At 37.6% G+C, this 21,933-nt stretch overlaps 1 protein-coding gene across 3 annotated transcripts in view; it reads right to left on the bottom strand.

Moving 5' to 3' along the window:
- LOC145407878 (protein numb-like) overlaps positions 1 to 21,933 on the bottom strand; it is a 194,592-nt gene continuing 172,659 nt past the window's right edge. The window contains exons 3-12 of one of the 3 annotated variants that reach the window (XM_080278743.1): positions 21,162 to 21,233; positions 20,264 to 20,341; positions 19,560 to 19,700; positions 19,204 to 19,393; positions 18,819 to 18,937; positions 17,904 to 18,033; positions 15,592 to 15,627; positions 9,268 to 9,471; positions 6,976 to 7,162; positions 1 to 1,459 (exon numbers count right to left, since the gene is read on the bottom strand). In XM_080278743.1, the coding sequence (XP_080134869.1) occupies positions 1,075 to 1,459; positions 6,976 to 7,162; positions 9,268 to 9,471; positions 15,592 to 15,627; positions 17,904 to 18,033; positions 18,819 to 18,937; positions 19,204 to 19,393; positions 19,560 to 19,700; positions 20,264 to 20,341; positions 21,162 to 21,233 (1,542 nt within the window). In that variant the 3' untranslated portion in view covers positions 1 to 1,074. The remainder of the gene's footprint in view (positions 1,460 to 6,975; positions 7,163 to 9,267; positions 9,472 to 15,591; positions 15,628 to 17,903; positions 18,034 to 18,818; positions 18,938 to 19,203; positions 19,394 to 19,559; positions 19,701 to 20,263; positions 20,342 to 21,161; positions 21,234 to 21,933) is intronic. The other 2 variants (XM_080278741.1, XM_080278742.1) reach the window with 2 other exon arrangements.

Raw genomic sequence — 21,933 nt, 5'->3', positions numbered from 1 at the left:
CTTTCGTATATTATTTATATCATTTAATTGCTGGCACAGTTGGCATCAGTAACACACAAAAGGATACTGTAGTGCAGTGTACAGAATAAACCACTAAGGAAGAGGTGTTACAAAACCTCCAGCGCCACTAAGTATACGAGCCCACGTTGCACTGACAACACTGAACACTGGATGAGGGTGAGTATGGTGACCAGTGAAGTGACAAGGTGATGCTAGTTGTGCCTAATCAACAATATGTTTTAAACAGTCAATACAATATTATTTCTAGTGTGTTAAGTCTGATATGACAGGGTTGTCAGTTAAGAACAAACTCGTTGTATAGTAGAAATACCAATAAAAAGGATAGGGAATACAAAAACTCATACATCCATCATTATCGTTGCCCCTCATAAGAACAGCCTTGAAAATAACTTTTTTTTTTTTTTCATTACCAATATGGTATGACAAATATATATATATCTTTGTATATATATGTATATATAAATCTATTTACTGTATATGTATGTACACAGTCAACACATCCCCACAGCAGGAGCCAAACAACACTGTTATCCCACACCATGCAGACACTCATTAGGGTCTTGGTGCTGCGTCTGTCTAAGAACATGTCAGTTAAAAAAAAAAAAAAAACTTTACAGTCTCCAGTTCTCCACACATATACTGTATAACTATCAAACAATAACGTTTAAGTACAAAATATAATCAGATACAGTATTACTGAATTTCAACTATGCCCAAGACAAAATTCAGTCACAACACGCATTAAGTACACATATTTTTCCTTAACAGTACTCATAAATAGTGGAATGTTATATCGGGTCTAAAGCTTAAGGTGACGATATTAACACAGCTCATCCTGAATCAGTACTCATGCTGAATCAGTATTTTTTTTTTCTAAATGCACCGATTTTCTTGGCATACAAAAATAAACATTTATTGAATAAAAAGGCTATTAATCCTTGTTTTCAATGTTCATCTTAGCTAAGAGATGATAACATCAATTGCTGTGACTTCTTATTTAAATTTAAACATGTATATATATCTTGAATTTCATACATAAATAATTATGAATATTCACATTTGTACCTCAAATGCCTTTGTGACAGTATTTGGCAGGAAAGGATTGTTAGGGTTGGCATTACGAGTGGCAAGAGCAGCCCACTCTGCATCAAAGGGGTCACCTGGTCCTGGCCCAGAGGAGCCAACTGGTCCAGCCTCTCTCACCATGCTAGTGGGGGAACGAACTGGTGCAACTTCGCCAAGCAAGTTACCGGTGGTTGGAACACCACCAGTTCCATTGGCAGTTGTCCAAGAGGTACTCATGGTATTTTGTGTGGTTCCCACAGCAACATAAGGTGTGGTGGTGGCAGTAGGTGAAGCGCCTAAGGATGCAGATCGTAGCTGGCTTAAGGGTGGGTTGCGACGAACAGAGGCAGCATCATTATTTCCCGCCTGGGGCCTGGTGATGCAGCGAATATTAATGTTGTACAGTATCTACTTAACTATTAGTACAGTATTTAAAAGAAAGATTTTCTCTACAAGTTACTTATTACTGATATTACACAAAATTACTACAAAAAAAAAAAAAAAAAAAAAAAAGTTAATGAAGAAGCCATATTCATACCTTGGAAGATTAAGTAGCAAACTGTGTTGCATAAACAACACAGTAATGACATCTGTATGCTCTACTTGACTGCTTGTACTCCTCTAATAGGCTATTACCAATATTAAATCATGCAGGTTGACGTAGGAGTTACATGAGGTCATAAAACAATGAATAACTTTATTTAACTTGGTGAGAATATCATTTTTTTCATCACCGTCACTAGCACAGTGAGAAGAGAGAAGTCAGAAATCTGCTGATATCTCACTGCAATGACCTGCAAATCTGTTCATGATTATCCATTCAAAGCTTCAAAATTCTCAGAGCTCTCTCAGGTTATAAATTACAAATTCCTTAACTAATAATTCCTTCACCCAGTACTTACATATAATGAACCTCTTAATAGTCTATGTCCCTATAGTCCACCCAAAATTCTGAAAGAATATACAGTAAAAGTCCTATTATTCGGCAGCTGATTGTTCGGTAGATCCGACATTTCGGCAGTTTTGAGAAATAGTCCCATTTACGAAAATCATTGATTGTTCGGCAGATGTCCGGAATCATCTCGGCAGTCTAGGAAGTGTTATCTGTGGCTTGTAGGCCTAATGTTTCATTACACTTCTGTATGTTCACTAATTTCTATATTTTTATTCAGATTCAGGTATAGTACTGTATTGATTACAATATTGCACAGTATCATACACTACAGTAACCACCCCCACCAAATTAGCGAGGGTTACGTTCCAAGCCCCCACGCTAATTCTTGAAATTCTTTCATTCTTGATGCCTTCCTGAAAATGACACCGGTAATTGAGTAGCCCATGAACTACTGACGCTGTAATGCATTACCCATAAATAAATGTTGCTTGTTAAATCAGTTTCCCCGTTGTTTTTAGCTGTACGGCTGTGACAGCTCTAGTATTTTTATTCCTCAGCATAATGGTGGAAGGGACTGTCCTGTTTAACTGAACCTAACCTAACCGAGTTTAACTGTACCTTATAATTTAACCAAACCTAACCTAACCTAAAGTCAGAAAAATACTTAAAAATAAACTGGAGGAATATGAATTGCTAAGGTCTCTCTGATGAAAGTTAAACGTACATTTAGTGCTCATGCTTTTGTTTGTTTTTGTGCTTAACGTGAAAGAGAGAGCATTGTTGCAAACAGTAATATATCCCATTAATCCTTTAATAACCTCCGGCACTGAACAACCTTTTACAGTACCGATGTCAGTGATGTTAAGTTAGTGTGAGCTATAATGAAAACTGAACAATTATGGGGAGGGAACGAAGGTCAGTGGTATGTTTACATGACTATGCTACGATTCCAAGCAGTTAGGCGGTCGGTTAATCTCAGATGTTTTCGTCCATTTGGTAAATACAGTACACCGTAATTCTATCAATCTTTCCGTGACTCATAGCGAATCATAGCATGGGTTTAGGAAGCTAAATAACACATTGCTAGGTGAGCCAGACGATTATCTTCCCATCTTTAAGAAAAATAAATTGATTTCAGAAGAATGGAAGAACTTTACGTACTCAGAAAGGGATTTAATTTCTTCCATTTTCTTATAAGATGTGCAGATAATCGTCTGGCGCACCTAGAAATGTGTTATTTAGCTCCCTAAACCCATGCTATGATTCGCTATGACTGACTGGAGAATTGATAAAGTTACGGTGCATTTACCAAATTGGCGAAAAAATCTGAGATTAACTGATACCCTGACTGCTTGGAATCGTAGCATAGAGTCGTGTAAACATACCAGTGACCTTCGTTCCATTCCCATAATTGTTCACAGTTTTTCCATAGCTCACTAACTCGACATCGGTACTTTAAAGGGTTGTTCAATGTCGGAGGTTATTAAGGGGTTCATAGAATACATTACTGTTTCCATCAGTACTCTCCTTTCACATGTAAAAAAAAAAAAAACGAACAAAAGAGTGAGTGCTAAATGTAATTTATGACTTTCATCAGAAAGACCTTACCAGTTCAGATCCCTTTATTTTATGCAATTTTCCGACTATTTTATTTTGTTTGGAAAAAGTACTGTATACAGTACTCACTCCAAACATATTTGTAATAATATAAGTAGTGATGAGTTCACCAATACAAGTGATGTACTGAGCTGGTAGGTAATATTCCGTATCATGTCAGCCATCCAGGAAGTGTTATCTGACTTGTAGGCCTACTGTGTCATTACCCTTGTATATGTTCACTAATATATATATATATTTCAGATTCAGGTATAGTACTGTATTGATTGCAGTATTGTACAGTATACAGTATTCTCTCCAAACACAGTTGTAATACCGTACCATAAATGGTGATAAGTGTTCACCAATATATTTAAGGCACTGAGTGGGTAGGTTTTTGATTATTCGGCAAATCTAATTTCTCGACATCATCCTGGCCCCATAGATGCCGAATAATGGGACTTGTACTGTAAATGAATGCAAGTTTTTACTCCCTCAGCCCTGAGTCACAGAAGTGAAGTCATTATAAAGCTCTATGCAGGCCAGTAACTTATACTGCATATGACTGTACCAGACTCTTCCACATACATTCAGCTTTAGTCCAATTATCATCATCATCATCATCATGACCCCATCTAAGGATGGGGTTAGATAAGATTTGTAAATATGGAAAGAGAAAGTACAAAAGTGGAGAATTATCTTGCCCAGTAAAATGTGCCACACTATCATTCAAACATATTAAAGCCCTGAGAATCCTAGGTCATTGCACAGGTCAAACCATCTGCACCTTTTTTTCTTTATATATGCATTTCACTTGTATCAAAATTTCCTTGAATAAAACTGAGCCTTTCACCAATTAGCCAGAAACAGTTAGATTTTACTGCATTCATCTTCTCTTTTTGTATGTATGTATGTATAGTTTGTAATGACTAGCTTAAAGATGTCTGACACGGGCAGAGTATATTCAGTCACTAAGCACGTACAGGGTGTGCTGAGCTTTAGGAGGTGCAATTTCTTCTCAGAAATGCTATATCAACATGCGTCCAGTTCTCAAGCAATACAGAACCATAGCTGCTGATAAACTTTTGGGTGAATTATGAGGGAGGCTATTTTTGCCCATAACATGATCAATAATTTTAGCTCTGTACTGAATAAGAACTGAATCCATGTTGAAAATAGGAAGTTATTCTGGAAAGAGGTACGGAAATGCAGAAGTGACAATGGAAAGAAATGTGAAAGTGTGAAGGATGTAAGTGGTAGATTATTAAACCATGAAGGTGAAGTAAGAACCAGATGGAAAGAATATTTGGAAAATCTGATGACTGGGAATGGAGAGAGCAAAATGACTGTTAACATGACTGGTTTGGGGGGTGTACAGAGAAAGAATGCAATGCCAGGAAACGTGACACTCGGAGGTGAAGAACGCTGTGAAGCGGCTCAAAAATGGGAAAGCAGCTGGGGTTGATGAGGTGTATGCAGAGATGACTAAGTGTAATGGAGAAAGCAGAATGAAGTGCTCGTTGGAGATACCGTATGTAAGAAGGCATGGATGAGTGAAGCTGTGCCAGTAAAGAGGAAAAGGGAGTGCTTGGACCCCTGTACAAAAATAAAGGTGAGCAAAGTGAAAGCAAGAATTACCGTGGCATAAATCTATTAAGTGTTGTAGGGAAGGTACAGTATATGGAAGAATTATTATAGGGAAAGTAAGGGAGATATCATAAGTCCTAATGTGTGACAAACAGGGTGGCTTTAGGAGGGGCAAAGGATGTGTGGATCAAATATTTGCAGTAAGACAGATAGTGAAGGCATGTGAGGACAGTAAGGTGTTTATGGCCTTTATGGATCTGGAAAAAGCATACGGCAAAGTAGACAGAGAAGGGTTGTGGAAGATATTGGACATGTATGGTGTAGATAGTAAGCTGCTAGGTGCTGTCAAGAGTTTTTATGATGGTAGTGAGGCATGTGTAAGGGTAAATGGACATCTCGGTGACTGGTTCACAATTAATATGGGTGTGCAACAAGGTTGTGTGATGTTCCCATGGTTGTTCAATATGTATATGGATGGGATGATGAGAGAAGTAAAAACATGAGTAATGGAGAGGGGGATGGTGTTGGTAATGAATGGTGATGGATGGAATATCTCAAATTTGTTGCGTGCTGATGCAGTGCTACTTGCAAATACCAGACAAGAGCTTGGTAGACTAGTGCAGAGTTTTGTGGAAGTCTGTAAGCTTTGTGCCTTGAGTAAATGTAAAAAAGAGTAAAGTGATGGTTATTGAGAGAGAAGGTGACTCCCAGTGTGATGTTACAGTGAATGGAGAAAGACTTGAATTGGTGAGAGATTTCAAATACCTGGGTACAATGACAGAAAAGAGAGGAAAATGTGCAAAACAAGTGGAAAGCAGAGTAACACAACGGAGGAAAGTAGCTGGTGCTATGAGGGCCTTGATAACAAAAAATGATGCTTGAGTGTTGCAGCTGTGTGAGGCTTACATGATGGAGTGTTAATGCCAACTTTAACATACAGATGTGAGGCTATGGTGTGGCATGAAAATGAAAAGTCAAGAGTAAGAGCAGTGGAGATGGGACTGCAGAAGAATGTACATGGAGTACAGAGAGTGGACAGGATACAGAATAATGTGATTCATGAAAGATGTGGAAAGAGGAAGTCTGTGGACACCAGAATCGAAGAGAGTGTACTGAGATGGTTTGGTCACGTGGAGAGAATGGATGACAACACAGTGATGAAAAATCTGAAGAAGGGAGGAGGCAAGGTTCTTTGGTAGGATATGGTGGATGAGTGTGTACGGAAGAGAGGTATGGAAGTTGGTGAGGCTAAGGGACTGGCAAGACTGAGCTGGCTGAATGACTTTTATGTGGAGAAGCACATAACCAGGGATTTGGCACCCCTTTTTACTGTGACAGTATTTGGATTGGCTCTATCTGATAGGTATATGTGAAGCCACACAATATATATATGTGTGTGTGTGTGTGTGTGTGTGTGTGTGTGTGTGTGTGTGTGTGTGTGTGTGTTTTGCCTATCTGATAGAGCCAGGATTCCGTGGGCTTGAGTGATGAGTGAATGGACGTGTGTTCCATTGAAATGGGAAAACTTAGGCTGTCTGGACGTTGCTACTCCTCACCCTGCCCTAGGGTGGGAGAGGAGGTCTGGATGATGATGATGATGATGATGGTGATGGTGATTGTGATGATGATGATGACAATGAAGATGATGATGATGATGATGCTGTACATTAAAAGAATACACAACAGTCCCTCATTTTGTGCTTTCACAGCAGAAAACTTAAGTTAGTGATAGTTCTGCAGGAATGCCACAAGAAATATCGTAGAAACATTCCTAATGAAATTTTCACAAAATTTTTTTACATAAAACTCACACAAGTGGAGGCGTAGTTGTGCCATTGGTGATTTTGGCATCAGTGCTGAACTGCGAGAGCCACTCTTCTCCTAGTGACCTTTGAGTCTGATTTGTAGTTGTGTCATTGGTGGCAGTGGCATGTCCATTAACTTCTGTTCCTGCCCATGGGTTTTCCTCGCGAATTGGCTCAACAGCTGGAATTAACACTGAAATAAGAAAAACACAAATCAAAATCACCACCACCATCATCATCATCTCACTCAGTCACTCACACTCATTCACCCCCCACCACACACACACAAATTATCATCATTATCATCATCATCATCATCATCATCATCATCATCATCATCATCATCATCACCACCACCACCACCACCACCACCACCACCACCACCACCTTATTTCCAGTGGGTATTGATTTCACACTGCTTATGAGTTGCTCAAATAAAGGATATTATACCCATATACTGAAGCTGTCTTTATTGTGAAGATACAAGTGTTATCACTTGACCTGAAACCTCATCAACAAAATTATTTCATTTTCTCAATAAATAATTTCAGTAACTGGTTGTAATTCATTATAATCCAACCATTTCACATCCATCCATCCATCATCCAATCCTATGTTGCCCCAAGAGAAGTATAGGAGCCTGGGGTTAGGCAAGTTGGTTCTGACATTTGAGATGATAGTGACCCACCTCACTCATCCCTGAGTGGCATTACATGAGCAACAAACCCAAACCATCCCTTGGATATAAACCTACATAGGCTCAATCCGACTGGAGCCCCTTAATTTCCCACTAAACCATCAGATACCGTAATTTGCTTATATGGTTACCACCCTACCACCCAGTGTAGTAAATGGCTTCCTGGTGTACAGGAAACCATTTGGCTTGTCACTCAGTGTAGAGTCACCCACAGGCAGAAGGAAGAGGAAAGAATGAAAGAAAGACAGAGGAGGGAGTGTAAAGTCACCCATAGGCAGAAGGAAGAGGACAGAATGAAGGAATGAAAGACAGAAGAGGATGGAAGAGGGGAAATGGGAGACACCTGAGAGCAGCACTACATCAAATGAGTGGATGGTGAGCATCCCCACCTACCACCAATTATTATATAAGGGGTGGGAAAGATTCATACACAGGGAATAGGAAACACACAGTGTAGGAGTACTGTTATTAATATGTCTAGAAAATATTCTGACGCGAATAAACTTGTTTGAAGATAGAAAGAACTAAATTCATACCCGGTATGCATATCACTGGACCGAAGAGGCTTACCACTAAAACCACCAGTATGGTACAACTACTGTACATACACATTACAGTACACAACTTTTTTTTTTTTTCTAGCATGTGTGCCTGGTGGTCTGGTGGTAGAGTACTCAAGCTGGGGATAACAATCATGTCGAATGCAAAGGTCTGAAACCTCAAGAGATGATAAGAGGCTTTTCTGCTATGTAAAAATGTTGCCAGGAAAGTCAGTCAGTCTCCTACTCTTAAATGATCTTGACTGTGCTGCTTAACCTTGGGTCCTCTATGCTCCAAATGAAGAAATTCAACTAGTCCTTGTTACAGTAAGTCCTCATTAAATGTCATAATTTCTGATAGTCACTTTCTCTAAGTACTTAGTATCCATCCATCCATCATCTAAACCTGTGTTGTCCCATAAGCATAGGAGCCTGGGGTTAGGCAAGTTGGTCCTGACATTTAAAATGAGAGTGGCCAGCCTCACTCATCCCTGAGTGGCATTATGTGAGCAGTAAACCCCAACCACCCCTTTGGATAAGGACTGACACTGGCTTAATCCAGCTGGACCGCCTTAATTACCCAATAAACCACCAGGCGCCATAGTTTTGTCATACGGTTACCACTCAGCATTAATAAACGGTTTCCTGGTGTACACGAAACCATTTGGCTTGTCACTCAATGTATGGTCACCTGTAGACAGTAGGAAGAGTGAAGAATGAAGGAAAGAACGACATATGAGGAAGAATGGAAAGAAAGAAGGAAGAGAGGAATGGTCAGCCAATCGAGAAAATCACTACACTGAGTAAGTGGATGATGAAAGCCGCCACCTACCATGAACTACTTAGTATTTTGTATATCTATATATATATACTGTATATATATATATATATATATATATATATATATATATATATTAAAAAGAACAAAACTACAGAACTCCAAAGCTACCTGTAAAACAGCTGAATTGCCAACTTCCTTCTATTTACAGTACTAGTTGTATGGAAAAGTTGTGATACCTTGATACACTTCACTTTGTTGTAATGATGACAACCTGTTCTAACCTTGTGAAGCAGGATTGGTGTAGGAGGCAGTGGTAGTGACGGTGGTGAGGGCAGTGTGGGCGGGTGAGGTGTTCTCCGGGGAAGAGAATGGGTCAGAATAATTGGAGAGACGGGACAGGCCAGCAGAGAGTTCCTGGCACATGGCCGACACTGCATCACCTGGTCGCATGTCCACAATTGGCGAGCTTTCGGGGATTGGGGTCACTGCCATGTGGAAGAGAAAACAGTTAACAACTATGTGACTACTACGGTACATGCATCACAATTTTTATGTACAGCTGAAAGCATGGGACGATTTAATGTAGACAAGCAAGAAAACTACTATCTTCAACTGTAACTACACTACTTTATCGCAAATGGCTATAGCTTTATGATCATGATCATCCTGGCCAAAAAATTAATGCAGCAAGTTAATGGATTGTCATATGCCATTCTCATTTACCATATCTATTGTATTCTGTGTAAAATATGATTCCTTATATTGTACTGCTCTCTCAATGTTCATCCATTCATTTATACTGGCATAAACTAGGATTGTATGGAAAATGTAGTAGTACATATTGTATATGTCTGTGTGTGATAAGGAAGTATAATAATGTTAAACAAACTGAGGGTCAAACCAACAAAGTGCAAAGGACAACACTGTGGTTAGTAATAAACAACTGTTATATCTTTAAAGAATCTTATAAGATGGTTTCAGTATTTTGAGTGACCCATTATTTCACTTGTACTATCAGCCCAAATGAGGTGGACCAAAAGGTACAGTATTATTAAGCTAAGCTCTTGAGACAAAGGTAATAGCCATGGGAATCAGTTGGTACCTGAGATATCAGTGATAATTCTCTCCACTTTCCACCCTACAGAACTGTTTACTTGAGCTAAGGAACAACATCCATCCACTGACTTTTGTCTAACATTTGAATCTTTTAAGACTATGTCAACAGGCCTCACTTGGAATTTATAACACTGGAATAAATATTTATAATGTATACAAAAGTAAACATGATCTTTAGTGGACAGCAGATACCATTACTAATTTCCAGTGTATCATCAATAAAATCTGGGGGGTGCTTCCTTTCAAGTATTGTTTAACCCATTCAATCTGATGATGCACTCTTTATCATAGAGGTACTCTTGTTACTTCCTGATAATTTAATTTATCTTAGGAGAGACTTTTGGAACCAGGCACATTATATATAGCCAATCTTAACACATTTAACATATGAGGGAATTTAAAATTGGAATGTTTTACAGCTTTCTTAAGGCAACGGAAATAAAAGAAAAAGTACATCATTGCAGTGAAGGGATTAAGGCCACAGCTACAGTCAACTTGAGACAAGCTGATTCATAACAGTAAGCGGTAAAGAAGGACATAATGGTCACACCCAAACACCAGGTATTACTATATCTAAGGTGACCAGAGTCCCGCTTTTTTTATGTCTGTCCCGCTTATTTAATTGCGATTAAAATGTCCTGCTTTTTTAGCAAATTATCTTATGTGTCCCGCTTTTAGAAAATTACGTTTACATTAGATATAAGATGACCTTCTTTTATGAAACTATGATGAATTAGTAAAATTATGCATAATCCAAACCAAATGATATACCGAATTGTTATTATAGAATCTGTTATACTCACTAACTGACAACTTTGGTCAGCCATTCACCGTACCATACGGTATGTTCGGAGTTTGTCTAAGACGTTAAGGTTGGCAGCCTCATGTGAGGTGCAGTGCTGTATGTATGTATGTATGTATGTATGTATGTATGTACACACACACATATATATATATATATATATATATATATATATATATATATATATATATATATATATATATATACGGGCAACAATGTCCCACTTTTAGTTCCAGTAAATCTGGTCACTTTAACTATATCTTGAGCGGTGTTTGAAGCCTTTGAGAAAAATACACATGTTCCCATTCTCTTGAAATACTACAAGCTCCAGTAAAAAGTTGTCAAGACTTTAGACTTGCAGTTAAATAGTCAGATACAACACTCTCAGCTGAAAAGCTGTCACAGTTAATAAATATGTATTAATCAGTGATTATATGAAATATACATTGAACTATGGCACTATGTAATGATGTATACAGTAAATCTTTTTTAATAAAAACAAAATACAGTAAGAATATCTCCCAGAACATTATTCATTTGCTACACATGTATCTACCTGTGTCCGTGGCAAGTCTGAGAATAAATAAGGCTACAAAATGAATAGTCTAGTTGTCAGATTTGTAACTAATATTTACAATCAAGAGGTGTGATAATTAAGTAAGATGTGTAAAATATTTACTGAAATGGTCAGCATGCTGTGCAGAAGCTTTCAAAGATCATTAATTCATATTTTCAATAAGAACATTACTACAGAGCAAACACTGCAACAAGCTAGTATTTTACATTAGTTCTACTGAGCATCTTTTAGCTACTGTACCACCACCATAATTTTCTTTTGTTTTTACATGAATATAAAATACTCTGAAAGATCTGAATCACCAACACTGTATATTAATTATGCCTATTTATCGTAGCTAGTTAAACTGCTGGTGATTGAGTAAGTGGTGTGTACTTCAAAAATATTTCACTCCACTGGCAGTCTGATGCCAGGGTAAGCTCTATGCTATATTCATAACTGGGTAAAGTACAGTATGTTCATAAACTCAACATATTAAGTACAGTACTCATATTTATACTATTTCCAACATCGTGGTTAACATTTCATTCATCATTAAATAACTGGTTACACCTAAATTAGTTAAAATGCTGGTAAAAAGGTCTAAAAAACAGAAGGATAAGTACACAGCAGAAATCAACATGTTCTCAATAGTGAAATACAACTTTTTTTCACATACCATATTTCCTTACCTGGCAATATATCAAGCAGCTTGAAGTAAAAATTTCTGATACACTAAACTCTTGTCCAGAAGCAAAAGCTATAAGATACAGCGGTGTCTACTGAAAGCAGAGTCTGGCACAAGAGGAAAACAATAAAGTCATACATGCAAATTTGCTTCCTACAGTAAGTCCTTGCTATAAGTCATTTTTTTGAGGTTCACTGTTGTCATCAAGCATAAAAAATGACCACCAAAATTCAAATCCTATCTAACAAGCAAGTTGGCCAGTTTCTCCCCAGTTTGGTCCTGGAAAGGGACACCTTCAAGTGGTGGAACTGATATGACCAGACAGTGACCTGGTTGTATAAATGCTCCTCAGTCCCCTCTTGTCTCCCAACAGGAGGAGAGTGAACTGCAGCAGGAGGGCAATTTCGACTTGCAATCCACTGGGTTCACATTCAGATGAGCCTGGGGTTGCAATTGCAACTACTACTACAACTACTACTCCCCAGTTTACAGTGCTAGTTGTTTAGAAAAGACATGATATTTTGAACACAAATTCTGACTTGTAGCAAGGGCTACCTGTACAGTATGTTACAACTGCAGTAATGTTGTGCAAGTTACAACAGTGAAGGTGCATGGTGCTCATGTTGTGATGCTCAGCAATTACATAGCCTTTATATAATATAACTCTAAAACTGATATGCATAAAAAAATTTTCAAGATCATCATCATTGTCATCCTGACCCTTTTTCTCAACTATGGATGAAATAAAGACCCATAAATCCTGGGTGTGCCTGATGGCATGACTTTTACAGACCCAAAGATCCTGGGTGTGGCTAATGAAACAACTTTTTACACCAATCAGTAAATAAAACATACTTACAGATTTGCACTTATGTTCATTAAATTACTCAGAGTACTGAAATTCCAGATGTTTTTCTATATTTGGCACTTGTTGTAACTGCGACCATTAGGTAAAGAACGTTAACTGGTATAAAGTGTTAGAATTATCATCTTACTCTTATTTTTGGGTGACCAAGAGTGGGGCTGCTACAGCTGCTGAGCAGCTGGCATTGTTTGGGTTCAAATCCCAGTGTGGGCAGCTGGTGCCACAAGACACAGGTAATTATCCATCCTTTGTAGGATTGTAGGTAAAATGAGAAACCACCATATAACCTAGGAGAGGTAACTGCAGTAATCTGGATGATGTAATGGCCTTGCATTTCAGGATTCTGGGTAAGTAACCTGCCAAAGGCTCAAAGACCTAAATTATAGAGATGAATACCTTTGTTACATTCCTTATGGCGTCTGCTTTCATCTTTATAAGAATAAATAAAATCATCTATTTTTATAATCTATTACCTTGCAAAGTTACCAACTTTACACCTATCATTACCAATAGCTGACATATACAAGCACATCTATGAAGCATATCAATATTTTGCTGTTACTGCTGTGGCTTCATCCAGATATGAAACTGGTGGACTACAGGCAACAGCTGCCTTCTCCTTCAGTTCATTATTCTCCTTGCATGGAAATGAGAGGGAGTTTAAGAACATTTGTATAGCTGGGCAGCAGAGCCACCATCAATGCCAACACAAGAAGGCATCCTTCCCCAGCAGCATCAAATCAAACTTGACCAAAAACAGGCAGTATGTATTGTAAAATAAATTTAAAAAATCAATTTAAATATTAATATTTTCAAGTTAGTTTATATGTTAATTTATCATCAAATACTGTACATGTACCTTTCTAGCACTTATATACAAGCCAATATACAAGCCACAATAATATTTACAGTACTTCCACATTGTGTACTACACCACTTAAAAAAAAAAAAAATCTAAAGGGTTTTTTTTCTGATAAGATTTTTAAGCTCACAAACTTTCTGTCAATGGTGGAGATAAATTCCAGGCAGGCAGCAGCAATGAGCTCAACTACAAACAATCTGTCTGTGCATGGTATATGTTTCCTTAAGCAAGCCATGCAAAGAAACTCACTGTTAACTGCATTTGGGAGCGAGTGAAGTCTATTCCTGTGAGTGCGAGGTGGAGGCTGGGGACTCTCTGAAATAATAAACACGCATATCCATCCACACAAGCACAAACTAACAAGTACTAACTTACAATGTGCAAAGTATTTCAGTGGTGCCAAATGGTTAACTCAATATATACAAACTTAAAATTACAATTAAGACAATGATGGGGCATATCTCAAACATGCCATTTACTTAAGTAAAAACAGTTGTTCAGAAACACAAATTTGGCAACAAAGAAAGCAAAAACAAACATTTAATAAAAGGTTAGGTTATCTACAAATGCAGCTAAAGAGCACACTACTGCACAGCAGAGTAACCAGGTCATTAACATGTGACAAGCTCCCACAAGGGTAACTACTGCATGAGCTTAACTAAGTGAAGTATGAAAGGGGAAAAGCAACCATACAGTAGTGACCAAATACAGGGTCATCTGAAGAACATGAACTTGTGGAATTTAAAACCTCTAAGTCCATGGATGAAAAGGCAAACTAAAGCATTTATGCTACAAAGTTGCAGTGTTCCACAATTTATGCACATGTTCATACTAAAGTTGAGGGAAAACAAAAAAAAATCCACTCTGCCTTGAGCAAGGAAAAGACAAAATACTTTACATGTGCTTCAAAAAGTACTAGCTGTAACATGATAGTAGTGTGCTATATATATATATAAGCAGCAAACAAACTAGTTTTTCTGTAGTTCATTAAATTATCATAATTTATCATCATCATTCTGAACTGATCTTGAGGAGGGTTACTGTGTAGTGGTATTAGTATGTATACTGCAAAAAGATGAAGTACTGTACAGCAAAAGATTTTAATGCTCAGGTACAAAAATGAGCAAATAATGTTTAATTTCCAATATGCAGGGTAAACTGAATCTAATACTGCAGTGCAACATACCAAACAGCAAAAAATGTTGGGATACAGACAACCAAATTACATTATGATACTGGAAATTTCAGTCATGTCTTTTTTCTATGTGTATGTTGACATGTATTATGTATACATTAAAAGCAAAGACTCATATACAGGAACACAAACTACAATGAAGCAAATATATGAAACAAAGGATACAATGCAAATAATTTTCATGATATTAACATAAGCCCTGTAAAAAATTGAATTATTATTTAGGAGATTGCATGCTTTTAGATGTAAGTGTATGCATGTAAAGCACTTATATATAATACATTTGTGCTACAATGCATAACTCCACCCACTACAGATAATGACGTGGACAGAAACCTCCAAACATCATGATAAAATTTTGAGCATACTGTCTGAGGCCAAGATAAAAAAGGCCTGATGACAGAGCGAGCATTGTGGTCATTACAACTGTGATGAAAAGTGCCATCTGAAGTTGCTGTACCATATATGTGCTGTGCAACACTGTGAATCCAGAATGGTGTGGTCACTTTCTCTCTACTTACTAAACGAACTGGTTGTCTTAGACCGCGGGAATCGGCCTATGGGGTGAAATTTTGAATGAAACATGCAGAACTCAATACATGTCTGTTTTAAATGATCAGGAGGATATGGAGCCACAACTTTCATCAGTGTATGATATTTCAAAAATTCACTCAGAGCAAAACAAATTATATGGTATTTTTTCCTTATCATTCATTATTTCAACAAAATAGCAGGCTAAGTAAAAAAGCAATACATTCTGGAAATAGGAAGATAAATTAAACACATCCAAAAGAACAAAAAAGTATTAGATCCCACACCAACAGTTCTGAAAAAGCATCACTTACTGAACTGATGCAAAGGCTTCATTCTCTTGGCACAAACAATAATAAAAAAACATACCAGAACAGGTGAATGAAACCGGAACCAACCACAGCTCATTGAAGTTACCAAAAATAGTATGTCAGGAGGGAGACAGCGAAGTTTCAGGGTGGGGATATGGGTACTTGTAAAGTTAAAGGGTGCCACCACAGCTGGACCCACATTTTATAACACCTTTTTTACATATCAATGCTCATGCTCATTGTTTTTTCATTAACCATCTCCAAGCTCATTGTTCTTTCATTAACCATCTCCAAGCAGTATGTCCACTGCTTAGAAAAGTATCAAAGGCTTTAAATCATCTACAAGTAACTACTGCATGTATAGAGTATGATTCTGCATTATGAGCAATATCTTTTATCTTTAATTACAAAAGCAAGTCCTGCCTAACATACATACTTTTGCTTACTTTGGCTATCTCACTGTAACCTAAATAAAGTTGATCGCAGATAGAATAGCACTAATGCAAGCTTGGCAGCCAAGGATTTGCAGTAATGAGGATACCTCTCATATCAGAAATCCTTTTCTTATGAGGTCTGCTGCCTACATTCACATCTGGTAAAGTGAGTTAAATATGCATTATGCTTGCTTTGCTGTCTGTTCAGGTTCCAAAATTACTGAGGCACTTCAGCCAAACATCTTACTTAATTTGCCCTTTCTTCAACTCTGGAAACCCAGTCACTGTGAAGGGTTTAATGGAGGCTGTATCTAACCTATCAGTCTGAATGTCTCTTCCAGGTTGAATAAAATAATCTGAAGATAATGAGAACAAAATAAAAAGATGTCATTAGACAGAAGCGATTAAGTGGAGAGCAACTTTTGAGGACCAAGCTTGACTAGGTATCTTAATATCTGATGAAAAAATTTTGTATCTAGCCTAAGGAACAATTGAACTACAGCTCCAATAGTGCCCTAGAATATTTAAAGTATGAGCATTTCATCTATAGCCTTAAATCTTCACTAGGAAAAAAAAAAAAAAAAAAAAAAAAAAAAAAGTGGCAGCCTTCAAGCTTTACAATTACTGCAACAAGAATATAGTGGCAAGGATAGCTTTCTCATGGCTTACATTTACTTATACAGTACACACTCAATCATATCATTACTCCAATTACATTAAGAGCAGAAATAAGCTGAACCAAAAACTGTAATCCTGATTCCTAATAAAACATGGGGTGTTCAATTTTCCATTCTGATCCCTTTAAGTGCCTTCAAGATGAGCAGAGAATAAGTGAGTGGAATTCTTTTCCTCACCCAGACGGAAATGTATACAAGACACTGTACTTTAAAACTTCTGAAATATTAGCACCTAAACAACTCTAAAGAAACTTTCCTTCCTCAGATTAATATATGATTTGCATTCTATTAATGAAAAAGTTACTAGGACCAGTATTGTATGTTCATCTTTTGCAACACTGGTACTGTCCAGGCAAGGTAATCCTGTTAGTTTTGTTATAATTTTTTCTGTCGAGCCACTGCAAGATATACAGTATATCATACCCCATAATTTCTTAGTAGTTATCATCTAATTCTCTTCATAACTGCAATGGATAGCCAAGATACATGAATAATAACAAAAAGAAAGAAACAAGCAAATGATAACATATAGACCACTTATACATGCACTAGCTATGTTTGTAAGTCCATCCTTCACCAGAAAAATAAAGAAATAAGGTTAATATGAACTGGCTTACTGAGCACCATGAGAAGGCAATCCTTTTGGGGAAATAATGGATGCTGAATTTGATAAAATTAATAGTAATCTATCTTGTCCTCACCTGGGGAACGTATGACATAATAAAATACAATTCTTGCAATATCATTCTATCCACTCTGGATACTTATACTGTGTATGCCAGTGATGATTATACAGTATTGTATGAACTTCGGAAAATTAAAATGTGATCAGAAAGAGACTGAATAAATTATAATAGTTTTTACTGAAGAAACTACCAACCTGGAGGTTTATTATTGTTGTTTGTGATGGCCGTCTCTGCAGGACTATTGTCTAGAGACATGGAACGTGTCCTCTCCAGGTTTGATGGCAGATCATTTAACCTTAGGGATGCCTGCCTCTTGAATGGTGACTGAAAAGGATAACAAAGCTTAAAACACTAACAATAATAAAATCTGTGTATAATTTTGATGTGATTTACAGGAGAATAGGCCATTCTTGAGTGATCCTAGTAATTCCTTCTCTGTATATTAAACACAGTACAGGTTTTCTTAAACTACCCATTTCTGCAAGAAATAGAGGGGAAAAAAATCAGTAACATTTTAAGTCTGTGTCTCAGTTTCAGAGGTCAAATAAGAGTTACCAATTTGACATAAAGGCCTTTAAAAAGGTAAATAGTAATATACTGTACATATTACAACTATATGCAGCTAGGCAAACCCACAATATGAATTCCATCTTTCTATCAAAATTGACACTCACTAATATGTGGCATTTATAATTTGATATTATATTCACATGGAAGATTTGTATCTCTACAGTATATGGAGATTGTGTTTATGGAGATGATACAACTGTTTGGACAGACATGAATCCTCTTTAGATACGGGTGGACTCTCTCATATCTGTATATGGTCTCAGTCAGGTTGAAATCTCCCTCGGCTGGCTAATACTCCTAGGCTAAGAGAGGCTTGGTATGTTTTCCTGGCAAACAGATGATTCTCCTTGATATACTGCACCATGAAGGAGAGTGACTGACATCATAAGTGTAAAGCACACACAATAAAAAAGTAAGAAAATTTTTAAGGGGAAAGTGATATGCATATACTAAGCGCAAAGCAAACAAACATATAAACTTTTAACCCTGATCATACCTATGCTTGTTTTTAAGAGTTGGTGAAAGTGTAGATAGTGTACCTGTGCTTGGTTGAGGTGCTGGAAGACCCTGAAGGAGCCCTGACGCTGCAGCATCAGAGGTGTGGCATGGGGCCGGGCAATGGCGTGAGGGTTTTCCACTTTCTTCACTGGCACTGGTTCTGCAGCACAATTAATGTTGTCAGTTACCCATCAATATTATTATCATTATCATCATCAACATTTTCCTTATGTATGGACGGGAAAAGGTATTTAATGAACCTCGCCAAATACTTACGATACTTGAAACACAACCATTACCTTACAAATAACAGTACTGTACAACCTTTCAATATGAAAGATCTTACCTAAGCAAAAATAATTTACAAATGTCACCACACTGGAGGGGTTAAATTTAAAGACATGGACACAGTAAAGAGTAACTCACCAACTGGCTTGCACTCTTGTGGGTCTGAAAGTCTTTCAGTGACTGTCATCTGGCGGAAGGACCCTGAGCGGGTAAATGTCGAGGTGGCAGGATCAAATGACATGGTTACCCCGCACTCCTTGTCTCGTTTTTGCTTCCGCTCAAGGCAGGCCGCAAATGCACAACCAACAGCATGACTCAGACGCTCTCCCTGCACATGACAGCAAGAAGAAACCATTCAGACATGCATATAGAAGTTGCAGGAGAGGTTGTCAAAAAATCAGCCACTGTTTTAAATGTATGGACAGATAATGCAAGGACTTTCTTTTTGGTATGCACTAGGACTTTAACTTTTCAGTCAACTGTCAATTAAGTACCGTCTCCTTAATGGCAAAAAATCCATGGCACATCCATCGTCTTGTGGTTCCATCCCGGCAGATGTAGGAGAAACCCTTTTCATGATTGCGGTCAGGAGCACAGAAAGACACCTTCTCTATTGTTTGGTCCACTATTAATCCCTGTAATGGAAATTGAACAACTATTGTATATTTTTCTTTGCTTACACATACTGGTACAGCACATGTGTGTAGGATACTGCAGCTGTAAAGTTTCTACAATTACAGTAGTCAGGGTGCATGTAGAAGCGCTGTAAAGATTTTTGTATGTGAATGGTCTTGGGATGTGTAGGATATTCTGTAATGGTTTCTAAATGTATCTTAAATGAATTATCTGCACCTTTGCAGTGTGATACAACACGAAACATGAACTAAGAAATTCTGAATTACAGTACTGTACTTACCAAATGAACATGAATTTAGTTCTGTGAATCATTTTAAAGTTCATTGCACTGAGGGGTACAGATAGTGTTTTGATCAAAAGTACAGTAGTCACTGGGTGTGTAGGATAATTGTAAGAGTTTCAATATACAGTCATGGAATGTGTTGAATAAATGTTTGGTTTCTATTTGTATTCATGGGTTGTGTATGATAGCTGTGAGGGTTTCTATATGTAGTCATGGGCTGCATATGATATATGTGGGGATTTCTGTATATAGACCAGTCATGGGATAATGTGATCTCACCTTTGTTTCATCATCAACAACTCTGAGCCCATCCCCCGATACATAGAGCATCCCACGCACTGGTCGACGCCGAGAATTCTGTCATGGGGTAGTAAAACAAGTTGGTTTTTGCTTATGGAGGAATGAAACAGAATATCATGTATTTTCTGCTCTTGAAATATTTTCTTTGTAAAGCACTGGTACTTCAGTTTATATTTCAAGAGATTTACTTATTTTCTTATAGTAACGTTTTTCTTTCTACATTATAATTTACAATGCATGCAAATAATAAAACTATTCTTTGTAGGGGTACTGATATGGTGGTCTTCATCTGCGAAAAAACTGGTACATGCAGGGAGCATTTTAACTGTCCAAAATTAATTTTTATTGTTGAGTAGGCATTCTTTACTTCTATCTATCTCTATCTATTGCCAGACGCCTCAATCCCGTTTGGGGTGGCCACAAACAAATCGCCTCCAAGTCGCCCTGTCCCCCGCCATTTCACTGCCCTGCTCCCAACTCACACCCCCCTCTCTCATATACCTCTCCACCCCATCCCTCCATCTCATCCTCGGCCTCCCCCTCCCTCTTTCCCCCTCCACTTCACTCATATACACTCTCTTCGTCAGTCTTTCACCCTCCATCCTCTCCACATGGCAAAATGCTACTTTATGCCTAACATATTGTCATTTACATGAAGCAAACCCCTAAGATACATAACTGAAGTTATAAAAAAAAAAAAAAAAAAAAAAAAAAAAAAAAAAATCTGGCCTTTAAAGCAATTTCACAGTGAATCATGAGGATGTTGAAGTGATAATAAGCATTTTATTGTGAGCAAGTTAATAATGAACCAACTTAAGCCAAGGAATTCATGTATATAGAGCTTACAGTACTATGCAGGGTAAGTGAGGTTACTTACCCTGAGAACTTTCAGTGCCTCCTCACAGACTTGCATTCCTCGGGACTCGAACACCTCAACACATCCCAAGTACTAAAAACAAATGTCAGCAGTATGAGAACAATACAGTATAATGGTTACATGACAATATTTTTATCTCTTGTGGTTTTTTGGCAGTTTTCATCTCATATTCTCTTCATCCTTTACCATCTCTCCTTCTTATACAGCAGACCTCATATCAGGCCTTTTAACCATGGTAAAGAGGGCATATGTGTTTGGGGTATATACATTTTGGACTTTCATACATCCTAATTAAGAAAGAAATATAAATTAGCTAATTATGAAACTGAATGGGACAGATACTGATACTGTGAACCAGATTCTAGAGTATGGTAGCTGTCAAGTGGCAGAACAGGCATTTTACACCTTTTGAAGAGGAAGTGCTTTCTGTCTATACCTTAACTTTCATTGCTTGTCATCATCATCATTCTGAATCCCTTTCCCACCTAAAGACTGGTCAAGCTAGGATCCTGAAACATGAGAATGTACCATTCATGATGGGAGAACTACCATACTATCAGTATGCCCAGTGAAATGGGTCACATGACCATCCACATATCTTTCAGGCCACCAGAATCTGGGTTCCATTTTGCAGGTCTAACATCTAGCAACACATTTTCCTACAGATGCACCTCACCTGTCTGTACTTTGCATCTGTCAGTATTTTACACCTGTCAGTATTTAACACCTATTACAGTACTTTACAGCTATCGGTAAAGTACTGTAATTTATG

Source organism: Coenobita brevimanus, chromosome 74 (assembly GCF_032717465.1).
Source record: "Coenobita brevimanus isolate Jiangsu-jjx chromosome 74, ASM3271746v2, whole genome shotgun sequence".
NCBI lineage: Eukaryota > Metazoa > Arthropoda > Malacostraca > Decapoda > Coenobitidae > Coenobita > Coenobita brevimanus.
This window is presented reverse-complemented; position numbering and strand designations above follow the sequence as displayed.